We start from the raw sequence: 18,855 nt of genomic DNA, 5'->3' as shown, positions 1-18,855 counted from the left end.
TCCAGCCAAAGTTAACCTTTTATTATCCTCAGTTCCCTTTTGCTGCTGCAGCCTGGTTCAGGCTGCTGCCTTGTTGGGAGTCTGTTTTGCTTCCATGTAAATTTTACATATTGGCAAATAAAACATATACAGTAAAGGTTTTGTTACCTGCAGTCTCAGGGACTGGGGGTTGCCAATTATCCAAATATGCTGCTGAATAAAGGTTTCATAAGACTTGCAAATTCCCCTCCACCCTGCTGCTCTGTTCCCCTGCTGCTGTTCTGTTCTTCACGAGGGCCTTCTAAGAACAGACATTCCACTTCCTTACTCAAGAGGTTTTGTGAAGAAGGAAGTGTAAGGTCTATTACTACAGGGCCCTTGTGAAGAAGGAAGAAAGGTGGAGTGGCATCACAGGGGGCCCTGTCAGGTAAATGAAGCAGGGGACTGGGGGCAGGCTAAAAGACTTGCATATCTGAGGCTATGATAAGCAGCACACTCTTAATCAGCCTGAGACAGGCAAAAATTCCAGTTAATCACCACTTAACCAAGTTCCAGATTATGCCATTTTTACTATATTACAAACACACCAGACATCTCACTTGCATTCATTCAAAGTAAAACAACTTGTGTAGCTTTGCCCCAGAACTTATTACTACCCTGGAACATGAATAGCATGGAAGAATATTTTCGCTGCAGTAGATATTGGCAGAAATTGGTGTGGTTTTATAAAAGATTGCATGTAGCAACTCTACAATTAAATACATGTTTGCAAAGCTTGTTTGCAAAGTTCTTCTATGTGTTGTACCTTGTAATTTAAGGAGTTTTTGTTCCTTATTTTATCTTTTGCTGCATTCTTACGAAGAAGAACTACTTCAAAACCTTTACAATCTTGGTTTTCAATTAACCTTTGTTAGTGTCACACAATGTAGAAGTGGAATCACATCCTATTATTATTACATGAGCAAAAAAGTCACATATATCTTGATTGGAGGAATATTTTAAACTTGAAAAGTCCCATATTTGAAATACGTCTTTTGATTTGATGAAAGCCACAGTGAGTGTGTTCAGAAATCTTGTCCTTCTCTTCCAAGTCAAAAATTGCTTTCTATCTCACATTTCAACAGCATGTCCACTGAAAATAAAACTTCACATTCCATATTGTTTAATATGTATAATGCCTTTGATCAAGAGACTACTGTTCTTACCACCAATGGTTGCACTTGAGTTGTTTTTGGTGTTTTGTTTTGCTAAATAAGTTACATAATGATCAACACAGTTCTATCCATACGTTTTCTGTAGAATTCTATGCAGGACACTGCCTTCAAATAAAATATATAGTGGAACTGTCTCTTCAATGACAGCTTCTGCTAGTTGTCAATGTTGCACTTCAAGATAACAGACTTGGAAACTTCTAGTTTGTTTGTTTGCAGCTAAGAATGGCTTAGGGTCAAGCCACACATCGCATGACCGGAATGCTGCAAGCTTCTTTTGCTTTTAAAAAAGAAACTTGAACATTTCCCCTATCAGAAGAAGTAGCAGCAGAGGATGCGGTTCAGGGGAGAATCAGCATGGGGCAGAAGAGTGTAGCCTCTTCCCCCCATACCATGGCCCTGATCCAGATAAGCCTGCCAGGCCCCTCACTCATTTTTGAAGAAATAAAACACGTAGCTTGGATCACAGACTCATTAGATGCTTTTGCTAGTTACCTGCAAGTTCATATTATCAACATTCAGAATCTGAAACTTCTAGTATTCTTCATTTAATAGCAATAAACCTTTGGAACAGAAGAAATTGATCTAACTTTATGTAATTACTGCCCTTTTTTAGTTATTGGTACAGCTTGATGTTTTGTCCTCAGTGAATTTTTTTTTTAGACCTCATTCATAGCTTCTTTTATTTTTGACTTCCTATGCTCCATCAGTATGAAACTGCAACAAAACCCACAACGCCACTAATAACTTTCCTTAACTGAGATATGTCTTCAAAAAAAAAAAAAAGATAACCACATCATGGTAGTCTAATAACAATTGTTGTGTCCTTGGAGTTGCGCCATTTTCTTACATCAGTAGCAGGGCTGGTTGCTGAGGGCCAGCCTGAGGAGCTGCGGGACTCAGTGCAAAACATTGCTGTGGGGTCCTCAACCTCTAAGGGAAGCCCTACTCACCAGGATGAGCGCAGCGATGAGCCCGAGGCCAATGGCTCCCCATGCAATGCATGGCATCCAACCAATGGGACACAGAGGCAGGCAGGAGGGCCACCCAGCAGCAACACTTCACTTGCCATGCTCTCCTTGCAGCGCCTTGGCATGGAAGATTCCTGCTGAAGCGTCGGCTACAGAGCGAGGTGCCAGCTTCAGGTGTTCTGCTCGCTGCCCCAGCACAGTGCCCTTCTAGGTGCAGAGCCCAATTCGGCCAAATCGCCCTAAGGATGGCCCTGGCTCTGGGGCTGGGTGGGACACATATGCTTTACAAGCATTCACTTGGTCCAGCATTGTCTAGAAGTGATCTCAAACTCAGGAAAGTGCCACGATATGCTGGTCTAGCACAGGCCCCCCTTAGGAGCAGGGCCCAATCTGGCCCAATCAGTCAAACTGGCCTAAAGCAGGTCCAGTAGTTTCCTTGTGTTATTCCCAGTTTCCTGGTGTAATCTGTAGTTTCCTTGTGTTATTCACAAGTTAGCATGTCTTTGTTATAGTTTTCACTGAAATTTTAATTACAGTATGAGCTGACTGTAACAGCATGGATAATGAATGCTGCATTTGTTATGTCCTACATCTTGTCAATCTTACCCATGGTTTTCAAATTTCTCATTCATTTTATAACTTAATAAGAAGGCAGTCCAGCCCAATACCTTATATGACCTGTAAGGCATTTTCAAATTACTGACAAATGTTAAGATATGTTTCTACAGGTTTCCCATGGTTTGAAGATATAATCTGCACAATTTATGTAGTTACTATAACCACAGGCAGCAAAAAAGCAGTATTTGGGACACGGCATTAAAGCTCAGCTACCATTTTCCATTTTTGTCCAGATTTTATGAAGTGCAGAAAGTCTATCATGATCATTTACTGAAGCCAGAGTGCTGCTGTTCTAAGCTTCACTAAGGCTGCATTCCTATACACACTCCTATCCTGGGAGTAAGACCCACTGAACACAATAGGACTTAATTCTGAGTAGACATGCCTAGGATTGTGGCCTAAATTTACTTGTCTGTTACGCAAAATATTTTGGTGGTGCTCAGCATCTGGATGAAAACAGTTACATCCTCTGATGTGCTCTTATTGAAGATACTTCATTTAATTTATCTCTTTCAAATTCAAAGGGCCCTGTTCCCACTTGTTTCTGAATCATTACCATGATGGACTTCTAAAGATGGTCAAACTATACAAGTATTCAAAGACATGCTCCAGAGACACACTTCAAACTGAAAGTGGCACACACAGCTGCATGGGGTTTCAATCTCAATAAGAATATGAAGTTTTCCTGTCTCCAAATCATCATTGGAGGGAGCTGGTGGGTCACTAGAGAGTGAATAGTGCTATGCTTACTTTTTATTTTAAGATAATATACATACCCTACTGAGGTGCTTACGGAAAGGAAATTCCATTGATTCAAAGCATCTGTGGTAATTCACTTGCAGTCCAAGTGTAGTCATGTCTACTCAGAAGCAAGCCCCACTATAGTCAATGGAGTTCACTCCCAGGTAAGTGTAAAACTAAGTCTGGGCCACTGAAGCTGAATGGTAAGGTTCAAGGAAACGCCTTCCAAGCCTATTATCTTATTGAATCATTCAGTCCATCCAGGCAATCAAAGTGAATAATGTTATTGCCAAAGCTTAAGTAAATTTTACAACTAAGTGCAGCAATGACTACAGAGCATTGCAGTGGCCAAACATATTTTTGGGTAGATTTATCTCTGGTCACATTTCTTAATAAAATGAAAATGACCTAAATAAATACTATGTCAAGTGTGAGAGTTCAAATGAACACATGGCATTCCATTTATTCACAGGAGGAATCTGATGTATGCATGAAAAGGAATGTAAACTGCAGCATCAGCAATGATCAATAGCATATGCAAATTCACACATGTATAATGCCAGCTCCCATGCAGCATGGCTCTATTACATGTGCATACATTCGTGCAACTCCTCTTGATTAAAAATAAAAAGTACACATGATCTGGGAAATTTCTGCTAAGTTTTTCTGATGTATGTTCTCAGATAACCGCAGAAAACCAGCAGAGTGTTTATGAAATCATGATTAGTTCCTTCGCTGATATCAATTAAAAGTACTTTAAAGGATTCAAGAGAGTCAGACAGAATGTCTTAAAGATATGTTATTTAATTTTAATGGGATGTTCTTTCACATCTTGTGGAAATGGTCAAAAACACTGAAATCATGTTTTATTATACCATATAATTGGACATGAGAGTCTACCAATGTTCCTAACTATTTTGCTTGGACACGTGAAACCATGCATTAGATCTGAACACAGACAGCTAGTCTCCAATTGTTAATCATAGATAGGATCTTAACTGAAACAGGATCACTTGCCAAACATGGAAATTTGGAAAAACAAGAACTGGAATTTAATATTGATGTACAAGTTAACCTTCTAAGTATCTGTAGGATGGAAAGAATCATGTAAGTGAAACTTTTTAAAAACAAACAGAAACAAATATGTTACTAACTAGGCTATGAGAAAATAATCATTCAGAAGTATTGTGATGATCTTAAGCAGAGCTGAACAAAATACATGACACACATACATAAAGGTGAAGCTTACAGTTCTCTTTTCTCATAACTTAACCCAGGGTTGGAATACTTTTTTTTTTCCTGAAAAGTTCAAGAAAATAAGAAAACTTGATTTCCTTGCCTCCATGGTCCTTAGTATTTTTGCCACCGGATTTCCACAATCGTGATAACTAGAAAATGTCTGGAAGTTATGCATTCTCAGGGACACTCCCCAAAGAGTTCATAGGCTGTGCAAAAGTGCTTCAGAGACCCTGGTAGATAACACTCACCCAAGCCAAACAATAAATCTTGATCTGAATTTTTCCAATGAAAACCAGGTCTCCCTCACCTATTATCAATACAGGTTTGTTTTTTAAAAAATATATAAATATTTACCTTTCTTGCTTCTTTTATCATCTTCCTGATAGTTTCCTTTATTGTGTAAGGTTGTACTCGTGGAGGATGGAAGAGCAGCTCAATATTTGTACCACCAGAAATTCCAGGCATTACATAGGGCCAACCTAAGTCAAGATTAGGCGCTTCCACATCTGATTCCATGGGCCAGTAAGTTCCCGAAGAAGATGCATCATCAGCAATGTTGTCAGGTGCATAAGTAGTGTTTTGAGGAATTTTCTGGACCGTGTTCAATATGTGCTTAATCTCATCATCTGCTAGAAACTCTGAACATCTTTCCTTGGCAAGAAATTCTTTGTAAGCTTCTAAACCACCTTCAATTAAAGCATCAATAGCAACTCTGTACCATTCTTTGTAGTGTGGTTCAAGGTAGCTGTCCAACCTGCATTCATCATGCAAAGATGACAGCAGGGATGAGGTTTCCATTTTCACAGTTATTTAGTGGCAAGACTTCTTAAATCTCCATTCAAGCACTATGGGATGTATCTAGAACAGAAATAACAGGAGCAGATAACAGTCAGAGTGTCTGTAACAATATTTAAACCACTTTCAGTACAGTACAATGCAGAAATAGCATGGAACAGAGGAAATAGAGTCTTATTCATTGACCAAAAAAAATCAGTTAAATAAGATAGTTTTCCAGTCATTTGCTAATGGATTTTTGAACCCAGAAGTCAAACATTTAAATGTGAGAAGACCATGTTATAAGAGATTTGCACAGCAGCATGCTTTAGGTAGAGCAACTGAAATTACAGGTTAGCAGCCCAATCCTATGTATGTCTACTCAGAAGTAAGTCCCATTAGAGTCAATGAGGCTCACTCCCAGGAAAGTGTGGATAAGATTGGGCTGTGAGTCTCATTACTGGTGAGGCAAAAATCATGGATAGCAAAAATCACATTAAAGCAAATCCATTTAAAAAACAACAACCCTTTACTTGGCAATTTAAAAACAGCCTTGCTGACCTTTGTGATATAAGACAGAGGCATTAGGTAGACAATCCATCAATCAGTCTTTCTCCAGACGATTAGAAAAGCTTCATTCCAACCCAGCTTCAGGAGAGCACAAAGCTGGGAAAGAATGCAAAGTGATTATCATTCTTTCACATGGTCAGTGGAAAGGGAGGGGTTGCTTGCCTTGGAGTGAAGCTATTCTAAGCACCTGGAGAGAGAATGATTGAGGGATTGTCAGCTGGCTGCCTTCTCTCGCATTAATGAGGCTATTGTTAAAACAATTTTTTCCCCTTTAATTTAAAGGGCCCATCTCATTGCACTGAGATAAAACTCTGGGTGAAAAATCCATGGATAATTAGGTTATACCTGTATGTCACACATGACAGTCTGGCCATTTTGAATCTCTCACTGATAGATTGTTAAACACATGCACATGGTACCCATCAGTGTTTGCCCATGATGAGTTTCTCATGACCTAAATATAGTATCAGTAAGGGCCAGTTTACAAATCTAAGCAGTTTGCATTTCATCTCCAAGTGACTTATTGAAGTGATTGTGAGGAGCTCCAGAAGGATCTCTCCAGACTGGCAGAATGGGCAACAAAATGGCAGATGCGCTTCAATGTCAGTAAGTGTAAAGTCATGCACATTGGGGCAAAAAATCAAAACTTTAGATATAGGCTGATGGGTTCTGAGCTGTCTGTGACAGATCAGGAGAGATAACTTGGGGTGGTGGTGGACAGGTCGATGAAAGTGTTGACCCAATGTGCGGAGGCAGTTAAGAAGGCCAATTCTATGCTTGGGATCATTAGGAAAGGTATTGAGAACAAAACGGCTAATATTATAATGCTGTTGTACAAATCTATGGTAAGGCCACACCTGGAGTATTGTGTCCAGTTCTGGTCGCCGCATCTCAAAAAAGACATAGTGGAAATGGAAAAGGTGCAAAAGAGAGCAACTAAGATGATTACGGGGCTGGGGCACCTTCCTTACGAGGAAAAGCTACGGTGTTTGGGCCTCTTCAGCCTAGAAAAGAGACGCCTGAGGGGGGACATGATTGAGACATACAAAATCATGCAGGGGATGGACAGAGTGGATAGGGAGATGCTCTTTACACTCTCACATAACACCAGAACCAGGGGACATCCACTAAAATTGAGTGTTGGGAGAGTTAAAACAGACAAGAGAAAATATTTCTTTACTCAGCGTGTGGTCGGTCTGTGGAACTCCTTGCCACAGGATGTGGTGATGGCATCTGGCCTGGACGCCTTTAAAAGGGGATTGGACAAATTTCTGGAGGAAAAATCCACTACGGGGTACAAGCCATGATGTGCATGTGCAACCTCCTGATTTTAGAAATGGGCTATGTCAGAAGGCCAGATGCAAGGGAGGGCACCAGGATGAGGTCTCTTGTGATCTGGTGTGCTCCCTGGGGCATTTGGTGGGCCGCTGTGAGATACAGGAAGCTGGATTAGATGAGCCTATGGCCTGATCCAGTGGGGCTGTTCTTATGCTGAGCAGGCCACCCAGCATCCCACAGATCTATATGTTAAATTAGCCTGCCTGAAGTTGCACAAGTAATTGCAAGTAGCAATACTTGCAAGATACAGTACCTAATATACAATAACCATATTAGGTAGCTGGTAGCAGCAAAGCTGTTAACATTAGAGACAGGTCAGTTCTGAGGTACCATAGCCATGACACTGTTAAATGATACAGATTCAAGTCCTGGAAGGATCTTAAAGAGACAGGGCTCCGATTTGAAACCTTGAATATGAATTTTGCTGCACAGCTTTCAGTCATGCCTCCTTTCACCTCAGACAGATTTACAGGAGTTCAAGGCCTAATCCTATCCAACTTTCCAGTGCTAATGCAGCTGTGCCAGTAGGGCATATGATGCATCATGTAGGGGAGGGGCAGTCGCAGAGGTTTCTTTAAGGTAAGATAATGTTTGTTCCCTAACGTTGGGGCTACAGTGACACAGGAAAGTTGGATAGGATTGGGCCCTGAGGGTGCTAAGATGGTTGGTGAAACACAAAAGGGAAGCTCAAACTCTGCTCTATGAACCACTTGTCAGGGAATTCAACTCCTCTTCCTTTAAAGAAATGTGCAGATTGTTCTCCCTCACACTATGCTTCAAGTTTGCTTGGAGAATATAGATCCCTGAAAGCAGCACAATGTTGACTTTCATCAGTTTAGTTAACCCTTACTTGCAAGTTATTTCTCTTTATCTCTCAGCTATTCTTAAATACAGAATCACATGGAGAAATGCAGGGTTGGAGATCTTATTTCTCTGTGAACAGCAAATTCTTCTCCCAGGTGTCCTGCAAGTACAGTTCTCTTCCTATGAATAGAAGGAGCTGCCATTCACAGATCAATAAGTTCAGATCCAACCCATAATTTGTGAATTGTGTCTACACATACTTTATGCATGCATTGCAATTATTTTATAATCTGGTTTTCTCATCAATTATATTTGAAGCTGCTTACAACATTAATACATAAAAATACATTTATAAATAAATATACGTAAGTACACACAAAAAATTAATACAGCCAGTATAATTAAAAAGCAGCAGCAAGATAAGAACAAATGATGGAAGGCAAAATCTTGAAATTGCCCATGAGAATAAAACTGTTTTCAAACCTACATAAAAGCACTACAGAGATCTATACCCAAAGAGACCTTCAGAATTGATTGAAACATTACAGCAGCTACATGGAATGATAGAAATGTGAAAGAAGTGTAATCAAGTATCTGCCATAATGTCTATGGCCAGTGGCACTAGGAGCATTGCTGAATGGCAACACTAATGGTTGTTATTTTCTTTCTTTTGTCACAGCTCTTCAGTAGGGCAGGCAAGTAAGTAAAAAGTATTATTTTTAAAGTGTTTAATTTGGGTCAAGGCAGGTTTTTTTCAGAAGGGAGGGAGTGGGAGGGTTAAGCCATTTCTGCCCAATGTTGCATATACGCAACCGGACCAAATGTGTACAACTGTAGGTCCGGTAAAAATGGGTTAAGAACAAGAAGAGCCATGATCCCTAAGTGAGAATGCAGAATGAGCGCCTGCCTACTGGTTCCTTACACACTCCTCATCAACTTCTTAGATCTATGTCAATCCAGTCTTGAGTGGGGGTGTGGTCTGGGACAGCATGTGCCTGTTGCTTGGTTTGATCTATAATAAAATAATTTTATAATTAAAATTGATCTATAATAAAATATAGATCTATAATAAAATATTATTGATCTATAATAAAATAATAATAAAGATAATTGTACTCTTTTGACCACTTGATACTATTGACCTTGAAGTGCTGATAGCACAGATGTGGGACTTAGTGAATATTTTGTCACCATTGCATGATGTCAAGTCCCACAGGTTATTTTTAATAACTAAACCATACTCTGCCTCCCAACCTGCTAGAACAATCTTCACTGTAGAAATATTACAAAATGAAGATATGGACTAACAAACAGAATTACCATAGAACTAATTAGAATTCTCTTCCTTTCCTGCCCTTTTGCATTCTGCAGCCTCCTGTTCAACTTGAATAAAAGACTCCTGGGCAAGGCTAATATAAAGACATGGAGTTTGGTGCCATCATACACTGTTGACACCTAGATCTATTTCTCCAACTCAATTGTGATATATAAAGTGGCATAGAGAGAGTTTTAGAAATTCTGTTCCACTGTTTAAAGAGCATACTAACAACAACAAAGCAGGAAGAAAATCCTTATAAAACTCTTCTCTGTTCCACCTTTTTTTTTTTTAAACTTTCTCCCTCCTGCCTTTTCCACACATAGGTTACATGAAAGACATGTAATTCATCTTCAGCTACAAGGAATCTGCCTCTTTTGCACTCTCTCCTTTATCTATCAGTTTTTCCCATGATTATCTAATCCACTTTCGGTATCCATCCAGCACCAACCTACATCACTTCCATGATTAATCAACAGACTTACTCTTAAGAATCATTTTTCTCCCACACCTTGTGGATCACACACTGAATCAGCAAGGTGTAGGTATCCACCCTGCTTATTCCCAAAAGCAGCATCTTTTTTAAATCTCTTGCTTTTAATAAAAACTTGTTAATTCAGACAGACCTTTTGGTAATGAAAGATTTAATGCTGCCATAGAAGAAACCAATTAGGAAAAGAAGAGCAGAATGATTGGTTGTCCACTTGAGTTAAACTCAAAGCCACATTAGTTGCTACATTTGGGACACGATCTTTTCACAGCAACACAGCAACCCACCAGCTCATGTAAACGTCCCGGTAGCTTTTAGGGGCAGGGGAAGTTGAAAAGCAGCGACATGATTCCGAGGATCGTGTTGCTAATGGACATGTAAGGGGGAGCGCTTATACTCACAGAGGGCTGCTGCAAGCTGCAGGAGGTGTGGACAGCCTCACTGCAGGGTTCCCCAAGGCTTAGAATGTTCAAAGGGAGCGATCAAAAAGCACTTCCTGTTTGCAAACACAACTAGGAAGTGCTTTTCAATCACTCCGTTTGAACATTCTAAGCCTCAGGGTCCCCTACACTGGGTGGCACAGGGCTCCCTGCACCTCCTCCAGCTCGCAGCGGCCCTCTGAGTATAAGCACTCCTGTTAGTGAGGTAATCCTGGGGATCATGTAGCTGCCCTCACCCCCCTCCTCCACAAAGACTTACCTCAGGAGTAAAACTCCTGAGAAGTTTGAGAACCACTGCTCTAGGAGGTATCTGAGCTTGCCTTAGGAGCTGCAGGGCAAGACACTGAGAAGAGGCTGTGCAGAATTATATCAGGAACTCAGCTCTGATAAGGCAGAACTTTTATTGGACTGGATCCAAGCCCACTCTTGCACAGGTTGCCATGATCCCCCAAAAATCCTTTGCAACCCATTGGGATCACAACCCTCAAGTTGAAGAAAATTGCTTTAGGTCAGAGTCTTCCAAACCCTGATCTGGGGGCTGAATCTGGGATTTGGATGAACCCTACTGCTCCATGAGCAGAGCTTACGTTCTGCTGCGTCACCCCAAGACTTTCAGTGAGATTGGGGGACAGGGAAGCTCTGGGCAGTTGCGTCTGCCTGGAGGCCCTGTTGCGCAGCCCTTGGGGACACTGGGCAACAGGCGCAACTGCCCAGAGTGTCCCTGTGCCCCAATTTCACTGAAAGTCATGCAGCGATGCAGCAGAACAGTAAGCTCTGGTCAAAAAGGGGACTGGTTTTTTGTTATACAGCGGTTGCAAGTTTGGCGACCACTGCAGTAGGTGATGGGAATGTCAAACACAGTGACCTCAGTCTTGACTGGATTCAGTTTCAGTTTACTCACCTGCATCAAAAACTCTTTGTTTTTGGGCGTTATCCATGGTTATCCAACACGCAGCCTGCGGACCACATGGATAAAAACAATCTTAGTTGCCCTAGGGGTGCAATCCTAACCAGCAGTTATGCCGGCACAGGAGGCCCTGGAGGGTCGCAAACATGCCATAAAGCACGTTTGCGCCTCCGTGGGAGGAAGCTGCGTTGGCGCATCCAGATGCACCGACGCACAGAGGCCGATGGAGGCCTCCGCAGCGGCTTCCTCCCTGCAGCTTGTGCCAGCGCACCCATGCCAACACAAGCAGCGAAGGTAGGTGTGGGGGGGGGGGCAGAAAGGAGCCGGGAGGGGGCGTTTCTGGGCTGGGGGAGGGTGGGCGATGGGCAGCCCCAGGGGCTGGTGCGCGGGGAGCCAGGGGCAGGGCTGGGACCCAGTGGTTGTGCTGGATCCCAACCCCCGTCCCTGGGGTGAATGGAGTGGCTTCAAGCCACTCCACTCTCCTTGGACTTGCGCCACCTCCACAGGTGGTGCAGGTCCGAGGAGACCCATTGGGGCACACAGCCCTTACCCAGTGGTAAGGGGAAGAGATTCCCCCTTGCCTCAGGCTGAGCCGCTGCACCCAACTCAAGACTCCAGAAGATAATACTGGAGCACTCCTGCTCGATGCCCAGATCTTTAGCTCCATATCATCTGGTACTGGGGATTGCTGTGGAGGTTCTGAACCACTGTCTGTCATTAGTACAGGGCTAAATGAGGACAAACAAGTAGAAATTAAATCTAGAGAAGACAGAGGTACTATCAGTTAGGAGATATGTGATCCACATTATGAATTATCATCCTATTCTGGATGATAGTTGCACTCCCCCTGAAGAAGCAATTTGGACTGCTTCTCAACCCAGTCTCTAGATGCCCAAGTATTGACTATGGCCTGGGGTGCTTTTGCCCAGCTTAGGATGCAGCTGGCATCTCAGCCTTTCTTAACCCAATCAGATCTGACTATGGTTGTCCATGCACTGCTTACATCACATTTTGATTACTGTACATGGAGCTGCCTAAGTCCATTTGGAAACTTCAGCTAGTGCTGTATGACTGTTGGCCAATATGATTATTGGCGTGGCAATATGTGCAAATTGAAAAGTGCTATTTGAACAATGATGAGACTGATCAAGGAATACAATTTTCCCCTCCTCAACCAAAAAATGCAGCCAGTTGGAATCTAGCTACTTTGAAGGTCTGACACTTAAGAATAATTCAATTTTCTATACAATTTTACTCAAGCTCTGTCCTTTGTTACAGTGACCTGTCTTGTTTTATGCAGTGCAGTAATCAATGTAGTTCAATTTACTCTTCATGCATCTCCACCCTTCATGAATACACTATTTCAAGGAATGGGTGTGAGGCCTGGAAGGCTGGAAAAGGAGCCATGTACAATTCTGCCAACTTGTTCGTGCAAGCCTTATGGTGTGGACATAGACAAAATTATTTTCTTAACTGGGTTTGTTTAGTATTCAATGACTAGGTCAGACCTATAGTATTTTTTCCCCATATAAAATCAAGTTGCCAAAATATATAATGACCAATATACTCAACCAAGATTTATTGCTTGCTGTTTTCTCCCATTTATCTAGTAGGGTCTGCTTTTTAATAAGGGTAAGCTATTTCTTGAAATACAAATATATACAGTGGGGGCAAAAAAAAATCTCAAAATTCAAGTGATATTTCCCATTGTAGTCAAAACAAAAACAAAAAATCTGAAACTTTCATAAAATTGTGAAAGAATATCCTAATACTGAAATGGAAATTACCACCAAACAAATTTTTGCACCAAAGTTCTATTGAACATGAATATTAGGAAATGTACTCCTTAAATTCCAACACATGGAGATAACCCCTTGACGGAAGGTCCCAGGTAAAGGTCAATGTCCCTGGACTGAAGGTCCCAAGTAAAAACACAATCTCACCTGTATTGAAATAGTTTGTTTAAGCACATACTACTGACATTATATTAGAAATTCAAACTAAATTAAACAGCTTATTCATCAAAGACACTGAATAGCACCTTAAGAAGATATGCAGGTAGTTCAGGCTGAGTTAATGATAACAGTAAAACCACTTTACTTGATAGTGTCACAAACTAGGGACTTTTGTTTTGGTAGGAGTAAGAACGCATGCATGCTTGCTGAAATTATATCACACATGCACCAAGATTGTTCCAAAACCACACCTTTGCATATCCTACACTGTCTTAACAATAGAGGCAAAGCAAGAAAATGAGGCATATTCATGATCTATGCATTTTGATATGTCTTCAAATTCCTTTCTACAACAAGGGATTCCATGAGGATTTTATAAGCCTTCCAAGAATAATACCTCTTTAAGCAATGATAACTGTTTAGACCAGGGGTGTCAAACTTGTTTCATACCGAGGGCCAAATAGCATTCATGATGCCTGCTGAGGGCCAGAAGTGATGTCATTAGGCAGGAATTAATGTCATTAAACAGGTCATATTCAAAAATAAGCACTTTTTCTGACTTAGGAACTCATTAAACAACAGAAGAGAAAATGCACAAATCTTTATCATATTTCAAGATATGAGAGAGCCCAATTTTCATGTGGGCTGCCCTTTCAGCAGTAACACCACAACACTGCTCAGCAGATGAGAGCCTGAGGGCCAGATAAAAAGCTTCTGCGTGCCGCATCCAGCCCCCGGGCCTTATGTTTGATACCCCTGGTTTAGACATTTGCCCCCATTGCTCAAGAATGTAATTAGTAGCAGAATTAAGAACTAATACCTTTCCACACCTATGGCAGTGGTGCATTAATTACTACAAAACACCAACATTAATAAATCATAGCAGCAAGAAATCCATTTCCTCCTTTACTCTCCTACATAGACTAGACTCAGATTTCTAACCCAAGCAAGAAAACTGTCAAATGTTCTGATGCCACATATCTACTAAAACTAGATAAATGTAGCCTATTCTATATACTCATACAAGAAAAAATGCAAATAGGTTTTTGTTATGGGTCATTCAAACTGATTTCCACATTCAACAGAAATGCAAAATCATGATTTTATATCAGTTTCAACTGTCTTCAAGCAGACTAAGTCCTACTACTTCCATACAGGATTCAGAAGCACCAAGGTAAAATAAGAGTGGTTTTACTTACACTTATCTGGGAGTGAATCCCATTAAATTCAATGGGGTTTATTTTGAGTAGACATGCAAAGGATTTTGTTAGGCTTCAAAAGGAAATGCATTCTGATTACAGCAAATTGTCCACAAAGAACTCCCCCAAGAACCTCCAAGTTTAAAGAATACCAGGTTAAGGAATATTCTTGTTTGTATTAAAGTACTATAGTCTTGTTTGTATTAAAATCCTAGGGCCCAATCCTTTCCAACTTTCCAGTGCTGATGCAGCCATGCCAACAGGGCATGTGCTGCATCCTGTAATGGGGGGGGGGGCGCAGTCACAGAAGTCTCCTTAAGGTAACATTTCTTACCTTACCTCAGTGCTGCATTGGCACTGGAAAGTTGGATAGGATTGGGCTTTATTTACTTACATTTTGAGATAGGGGCCTCTGACTGGTTCATCAATACTATAATACATATTTATCTTAGATATGAATAATACAAATTCAGCATTACAAATGAAGTTAGCTACCACCTAACAGGCAAGCAAATGTCGCATATGAAACAAAGAATCCAAGAGGTGAACACTGCCACCCCTATAGGTTCCATACATCTTGTTCTGTATGGTGTTGTAGTGTACACCTACTCATCAGTCTCAAAATACAAGCTGACATTTACTTCATCCATTTAAAAAAATGATCTTATTTGTTCTCATAAGCATCTGGGATATGTACTAATAAATAACTCAATAAGGCATTCCCAGTTGCATGACATCCTCTCATCATGAAAAATAATTAATGGAGCAATTACCGTAAATGTAAGTACAGCCTACAAGGCCTTCATGCCTCTCATAAGCCTTCCCACTTCTTCATATTCTAACAATTCTTATCATATGGACCCATCTTTTAGAACCCTACTCCTTCTCCTTATCTGACAACTCATCTGAAATATTCCAGTCATCTCATCTCAAGAGGTCCACTGTCTAATCAAGTTTATTCATTCACTACTGTGATCTCCTAAAACAAAAGACGTATTGCAGAATCAAACAACTTGAAATAAGCTTTGAGAAACCAAGCAAATAAGTTTTAGTTAATGAATCATGTGAGCTTTAACGATGAAAGACTTAACTACCACCGGCATATTAAATTAAACCCAGATCTGCCCAAATCATGCAGAAAGTGAAGTTGGTGGTTGGGTTGGGTTCACTTTTAAGAGGAAAATGGCATGTGTAAGGACAACTAAAGCCTTCCCACCACTAATCTCTTCCTTATCCAGTATTATCCACAATTGTTAACAACAGTCTTTCCATAACATTTTTTCCATTGCTCAAGCTCCAGGACATAAACCTGACTGAGGTACAGGACTTAAGCCAGACTGAGAGAAAATTACCTACAGAGAGAGATTGCAGGGAAGCAGGTAGGAGTGAGTGTTAGCCAGAGTCAGTGTGGTATAGTGGCTAGAGTGGCAGAATATGACCTGAAAGGACCAACCCTAACCAATTCCCCAGCTCTGACATAGCTGCACCAATGGGGCATATGCTGCATCTTGCAATTGGGGGGGGGGGCAGTCGTGGAGGCCTCCTCAAGGTAAGAGAATGTTTGTTCCCTTACCTCGGAGCTGTATTGCCCTTATCTCAGTGCTAGAAAGTTGGTTAGGACTGCACCTTAAGCATTACATATCTACCCAGCTACTAAGCCTATCGAGTGCCCTTGGGTCAGTCTAAGACAAGACTGGACAGATTAACCCACCCTACAGGGAATTTGTGCTTAAATGAGGGGGAGAAAGCCACATGCACCACCTTGAAATTCCTGGAGGAAGGGGAAACATATAAATATAATCAATAGCAAATGCTCTTTAGGCCACAGAAGAGAAATGGAATGTACTGTACATTCACTTTGTGGCTAATTCTTTTGGCATGTTTATAAAAATCCAAAATATGGTAATACTTTTATTAGCACCAAAAGTCTTGAGCAAAGAAATGTGCAAGGCATGTGGCCTGTTGTGTACCAATGCCAATTCTACACGTGCTTTTATGCTGAGAGGCCGGTCCTTCTGGTCTGGGCAAGGAACTCAGGATTATGTACCTCATTGCATCTTTCCCCTCCGTTCAAATCTAGGCTGGGGTGTCCTTTATCTGCCAAGTGCCCACCACCTAGCCTGAGGCCCAATCCTATCCAACTTTCCTGCACTGGTTCAGCCACAGTGCCACCCGAGATAAGTGACATACCTTGAGGAGGCCTCTGTGACTGCCTCTGTGAGCACAGGAAGCAGTGCATACCCCACTGGCACAGCAGCTGCGGCACTGGAAAATTGGATAGGACTGGGCCCTTACTCTCTCTTGAGGGCATAGCTCAGTGGGTGCTCACTACTTTAAAAGCCTCCTTTTAACAAGACCATAACTTCCCCAGCTTGCAGCGCCCGTTATGGGGGACAGCCCAAGCCTGTGCTTGTCTACTTGGCAGCCAGTCCCATTCAAGTCAATGGGACTTACTCCCAGGTAAGTGTGGCTGGGAAGGATTGTAGCCTTCAGAGGTTCAGAGCGAGGCAGGCAGAGAGCCCCACCTTTCTCTCCTCACTGCCATCCACGACCCCTTTACTTTGCAAAGCGGGTCCAGCGCGTAGCAGTTCCTCCCCCGTTCCAAGGGCGCGTAAAACATTAGTAAACACAGAGAGAAAGAGAGAGGGGCCAGGAAGGAGAAGGGGCTGGGCAAAGACGTCAAAGAAGCGACAGGCTCCAGGTCCTCTCCACCAGGTAGGGAAACAGAGTAGTAGCAACAACACAGGGAGCAGGGGAACCCCAAACTGGAGAAGGGGAAGGCGGGAAGACCCCCACTTACTTGGCCGCGTGGGGCAGTCCCTGCAGCGGCTGCTCTCAGCCTGGGAACGGCGAGGGAGAGGCATGCAGGGGGCGAAAGCGCCGCGCGTCAAGTCGCAACACGGCTGGCTGGCAGGTCTGTCCCGTCTCTCTCGGGAGCGTTGTGGGCAGGGAAGGGCGTGGAAACCAGTCCCGGCATGTCAGGGGAGTCTTACGCATCCAGCCCTACACCCTGTCGGCGGCCAGCGCCAGAAGAGCGGAGCAGGAACCTGTTGGAACCCGGAGGGCCCAGCCCTTTCCCGGGCAAAGTGCGGCACGCCTTCCGCTCCTGCCCATTGTCTGCTCTGCAGTGGGGGCGAGGGAGTCGGGGCCTGCTTCTTCAGGGGCTGCCTGCAGAGGTGGGCAGAAAGCCCTCAGGCCGGCCCCGGGGCGCAGAGGCTGAGGATGCTCAGGCAGGAGCTCAGATCAGATCAGCCAGTGGGAACTTGACAAGGGTTCTGCTCACACGTTGACTTGTTGCCAGAGGTCCACCCAACGGGGGGGGGGAGGGTGGAATGACAAAGAGTCAGATGGCACAACCACAAAAGAGGGCAAGGCACCCCAAAATGTAGGGCATCCGGGGGGAAATGTAGGACAGGACAAAATTAAATCTAAAAAACTCATATATTGATTTCCCTGGGTTAATTTGAACACTAGATTACTTCTTATTCAATGTAAAACTATCTTGCATATAATTTATAATGATAAGAAGGCTCTGCGCCACCTGATCACAGGGAAAAGGAGGACACTTAAGTCCTTTTCCAGGACGCGAGGCTGAAAAAAGAGGACATGTCCTGGAAAATAGGGCGACTGGTTACCCTGCTGCTGTCTCATTTCGGATGGGGAGCGTAAAAGAGAGAGAGAGGAGCTGCTAGCTGTGCCACCTTCCTGTTTCTCAGTGCCTAATCCTTCTGGACAGCAGAAGGTGACTGAGGGCACAATCCTAACCAGGTTTACTTAGAAGTAAGTCCTATTTTGTTCCATGGGGCTTACTCTCAGGAAAGTGTGGTTAGGATTGCAGCCTTAGAGTCCAGTCCTATCCAACTTTCCAAGGCTGAGGCAGCCCCAATGCAGCCCCAAGGTAAGGGAAAAACATTCCCTTACCTTTAGGAGGCCTTCAGGACTGCCACCGCACTGCACATGCCCCATTGGTAACAGTTGTATCAGCGCTGGAAAGTTGAATAGGATTGGGCCCTAAAGTGAGTGAGTAGCTCACTCACCTACCCACACAGAGGCAAGAAGCAGCATATATGATCTCTTGAGCTCAATGGAAGTGTTGACCCAGCATGCAGCAACATTGAAGAAGGCCAGTTGCATACGTGAGATCATTTTAAAAAGGGGTTGAGAATAAAACAACCAAATTATAATGCCATTCTACAATGGTAAGTCCTCATCTGGAGTATTGTGTTCAGTTCTGGTCAGCACATCTGAAAAAGGACCTAGAGGTAGTGGTATCTCTAGAGCAGGGGTGCTCACACTTTTTTGGC

At 42.6% G+C, this 18,855-nt stretch overlaps 1 protein-coding gene and 1 long non-coding RNA gene across 2 annotated transcripts in view; one reads left to right on the top strand and one right to left on the bottom strand.

Moving 5' to 3' along the window:
- The window catches only part of FAM83B (family with sequence similarity 83 member B), a 52,543-nt gene extending 34,860 nt beyond the window's left edge, over positions 1–17,683 (bottom strand). The window contains exons 1-2 of the mRNA XM_066612415.1: positions 17,352–17,683; positions 5,114–5,617 (exon numbers count right to left, since the gene is read on the bottom strand). Coding sequence (XP_066468512.1) covers positions 5,114–5,557 — 444 coding nt within the window. The 5' untranslated portion in view covers positions 5,558–5,617; positions 17,352–17,683. The remainder of the gene's footprint in view (positions 1–5,113; positions 5,618–17,351) is intronic.
- LOC136637586 (uncharacterized) overlaps positions 17,187–18,855 on the top strand; it is a 49,216-nt gene continuing 47,547 nt past the window's right edge. Inside the window, exon 1 of the long non-coding RNA XR_010793583.1 lies at positions 17,187–17,266. This is a non-coding gene — a long non-coding RNA (uncharacterized lncRNA). The remainder of the gene's footprint in view (positions 17,267–18,855) is intronic.

The sequence above is a fragment of the Tiliqua scincoides genome, chromosome 1 (assembly GCF_035046505.1).
Source record: "Tiliqua scincoides isolate rTilSci1 chromosome 1, rTilSci1.hap2, whole genome shotgun sequence".
Classification (NCBI taxonomy): domain Eukaryota; kingdom Metazoa; phylum Chordata; class Lepidosauria; order Squamata; family Scincidae; genus Tiliqua; species Tiliqua scincoides.
The sequence above is the reverse complement of the archived record's forward strand: the minus strand, read 5'-3'. Positions and strand labels throughout refer to the sequence as shown.